The sequence below is a fragment of the Sceloporus undulatus genome, unplaced genomic scaffold (genome assembly GCF_019175285.1).
Source record: "Sceloporus undulatus isolate JIND9_A2432 ecotype Alabama unplaced genomic scaffold, SceUnd_v1.1 scaffold_6190, whole genome shotgun sequence".
Classification (NCBI taxonomy): Eukaryota; Metazoa; Chordata; class Lepidosauria; order Squamata; family Phrynosomatidae; genus Sceloporus; species Sceloporus undulatus.
This window is the reverse complement of record NW_024809109.1, coordinates 1-3202: the sequence shown is the minus strand read 5'-3', so window position 1 is coordinate 3202 and position 3202 is coordinate 1. Positions and strand designations below refer to the sequence as shown.

General features: G+C 69.9%; 1 protein-coding gene across 1 annotated transcript; it reads right to left on the bottom strand.

The window, feature by feature from the left end:
- Positions 1-7: 7 nt before the first annotated feature.
- Positions 8-3119, bottom strand: FNDC4 (fibronectin type III domain containing 4; the record flags this gene model as incomplete). Its single annotated transcript, XM_042444305.1, has 4 exons — positions 2547-3119; positions 617-732; positions 319-526; positions 8-93 (listed from the first exon to the last, which is right to left on the bottom strand). Coding segments are annotated over exons 1-4 (807 nt in total), but the record flags the coding sequence as incomplete, so codon positions are not given.
- Positions 3120-3202: the final 83 nt, after the last annotated feature.

Below are 3202 nucleotides of genomic sequence, written 5' to 3'. Positions count from 1 at the left end.
CACCTGCCCACATGAGCAGCACGGCCACGATGATGACGATCTCCCCGGTCTGGAGCGGACGGTCCGCGTCCAGGCCCTCCATGGTGATGTCTCCTGCGGGGGGAGGGGGAGGGAGGGGTCTGGGGTCTCTTCCCGGCCCTCCCTCCCTGCCTTTCCCCGGTGGGGGACTGGTCTCCCGTGGGGCCCTTCCTTCCCCGGGTGGCAGCCGCTGGAGGGGAGCCGCGTCCAGGCCCTCCGTGGCCATGTCTGGCTGGGGGTCCGAGGTGTCTCCCTGGCCCTGCCTTCCCTTTGGGTAGTGGCCCCCTTCCCCTGCCTTACCCTGGAGAGAGCTGTTGGAGGGCAGCCGGTCGGAGCGGCGGAGGGTGCGGAAGTGAACTCGCCTGCTGGGGGCGCTCTCCCCCTGGAGGCCGATGCTCTGCACCTGGACCACGTAGTCGGAGTCCTCGGCCAGGTCCCAGAGCACGCAGGAGCGCGTGGCCGTCGTGTTCACCTCCCGGATGAAGCGCTGCACCTGGCCCTCCTGCCGCTGCGGGGGTCGAGGGGGTCAGGGCCGGAGGGCAGGCAGAGGGACCCCCCGAGGGCCCCGGGCCCCGCTCCTCCTGCTCCCGGGGCTCACCTGCTGCGAAATGGCGTAGCCGATGACCGCCTCGCCCTCGGGGACGTCCCAGGAGACGGTGGCCGAGTCCGCCTTCAGCTGGGTCACCGTCACGTTCACCGGGGAGGCCGGGCGGTCTGCGGGGAGGAAGGAAGAGAGAGGGAGGAGGAGGATGGAGGGGAGCCCCGCTCAGACCCCTTTGGGGCCTTCCTGCTCCGCGCCCCCTCCTCGTTGACCCTCCTCCCCCTCTTCTGTCCGGAGCACCTGCGGACCCCCTCGGAGCCCTGGCGGCATTTTGGGCGTCTCTCTCTCTCTCTCTCCGCCTGGACCCAGGGCCTCTCTCCTCCCTCGGCTGCGGGTCGCTGTCCAGTTGGCCAGTGAGTTTCCGGGGAAGATGCCAAGGTCCAAAGGCCATCGCCTTGAAAGCCCTCGTTCTTGGCAGGGAAGCCTTCGACTGAGCGACAAGTAGGGAAAGGGGCCGGACTGAGGCCGCAAGAAAGACGGGGGCCACGGCGTCTGGGGTGTGGGTTTGGCACGGCCCGACTCTGGAGAAGGACAGGCGCCAAGGAGGACCAAGGGAAAGGCTCCGCACAGACCAGGCCTTTTGCCCTCGTCTCCGTTGAACTTCCATACGGAACGTCCTCCAATGGAAAACTGGTCCTGAGGAGGAGGCATGAGGAAGGCCAGCCATCCAAATATGAAGCCTAATGCGAAGGCGGCTCTTCAATCGTGACAGGCTTTCTATCGCTCCTGCTGTCGTGGGCCTCCCTTCCCGACTCCTGCCGACCCGAAGCGAGACTATCCTGGGGTCTCCTGGGGCCAGAGTTGCTCAGAGGAGGTTTTGCCAGTTCCGTCCCTTGAGGCTGAGAGAGTGTGACTCGCCCAGGGTCAGCCAGAGGGTTTCTCTTTCTCGGCCATTCACCGGAATGGCGACTTCAGTCGACCGACCAGGAGAAGCGGAGGGCTTGGAAGAGGAAGGGACTGGACCAGCGTCCCAAGGAGAGGCCACGGGACGCCAAAGCCAGGGCTGCCCCGGCCATCCTCGGCTTCTTAAGGCTGACTGCTGGAGCTGGACATCCGCGGAAAGGGCTGACTGGCCAGCAGGAACTCAGTCCGGACCAGGAGGAGGAGGAGGAGGAGGAGGCGAGCCCTGCTGCGGACACCCCCGGCCCCCGGTCTGAGAGCAAAGGCCTCGTCCCTCAGCAGCCGAGCCGAAGCCTGGACCAAAGGGAGGCCGCCCCTGCCCTCCTGGAGACCCTCCAGCGGCCCTTCGCCCCCTCCGCCCCGCTCAGCCTGGAAGGACCCCCGCCAGACGCCCCTCAGAGCGCCTCCCTGCTCTGGACGCGGCTAGAAACGGAGCAGCACCGCGGAATCGGGGTGGCTCCGGAGGGAAAGAGGGGCTCCTAGTCCGAGTCACAGCTGGCAGGGGCCGGCGGGGCCGGGAATCCAAGGCCAGCGGCGGCCAGCGACGCCAGGAAGCGGGAAGCCGTTGCTCGGAAGCGGGGCTGAGCCGAAGGAGGGGAGGAGGGCAAGGGGCAAAGAAGGGAGGCCGGAAGGGAGGGAGGGAAGGGGGAAGGAAGGAAGGAAGGAAGGAAGGAAGGAAGGGCCCTCGGAGGCCGCAGGGGCCAGTCCCGGCGGGGGACCCTCCCCGGGGGCCTACTTCCGATCCCGGGAAGAACTTGGCCGGTGCTGCTCGGGGCTCCTGGGCCAGCTGGCACCCTCCGCCGCCTCCGCCGCCGCCTCCTGGGGAAGCTTTTACTCTAATGAACTTGGCCTCGGGCCGGCTTCTCCTCTTCTCCTGCGGCCCCTTTCCCTCCTCCGACCCGCGCAGCCCGGTTCAGCACCAAGGCCAGCGGCTGCGGAGGCTCCGGGTTCCCGGCAGAATGCCGCCCTGCAGGCCCTCGCGCCCTTCCTTCCTTCCTCCCTCCGGCCCCGGGGGGGGGGGGCTTACTTGCTCGGACGAGGCAGAGGTCGCAGCTGACCAGGACCAGCACGGCGGCCGGGCCGAGGAACTCCGGCATCGGGGCCATGGCGAAGGCAGCAGCAGCAGCAGCAGCAGGAGGACGGAGAAGGCGGCCAGAGGGGGCCGGCCGCGGGGGCCGCCGCTCACGGAGCCCCGAGAGGAGGAGGAGGAGGAGGAGGAGGAAGGGCTCCGGGACCAGCCTCAGTCTCGGTCGCAGCGGGCTCCCGGGCTCGCGGCGGGGGCCAAGGCCGGACTCCCCCGCCACCAGGACGCCGCCGCCGCCGCCACCGAAGAGGCCGGAGCCGCTGGATCTGCTGTCGGCCGCCGTCTTCCTGCCGCCGCCCCCGCCTGGCCTTCCTCCAGCGCCGCCGCCCCGGAGCTCCATCCAGGTGGGACCCCCGCCGCCGGAGAGACCCCGAGGGAGGCCCCGAGGGAGGGGGGATGGCCGGAGGCAGCGGCGTTGGCGGCGGAGGGCCTTCCTCCCCTCCTTTGCTGCCCAGAAGCAGCCGCAGCCCCGCCGAGGCTCCGCCGAGAATCCGCTCTGGCTCCAAGCGCCGCCTCCTCCGGGCCCAAAAGGGAGGGAAAGGGAGGGCTGATCGCCCCTCCCCCTCTGCCCCCCCAGGAGGACTCCTCCCGGCCCCCCC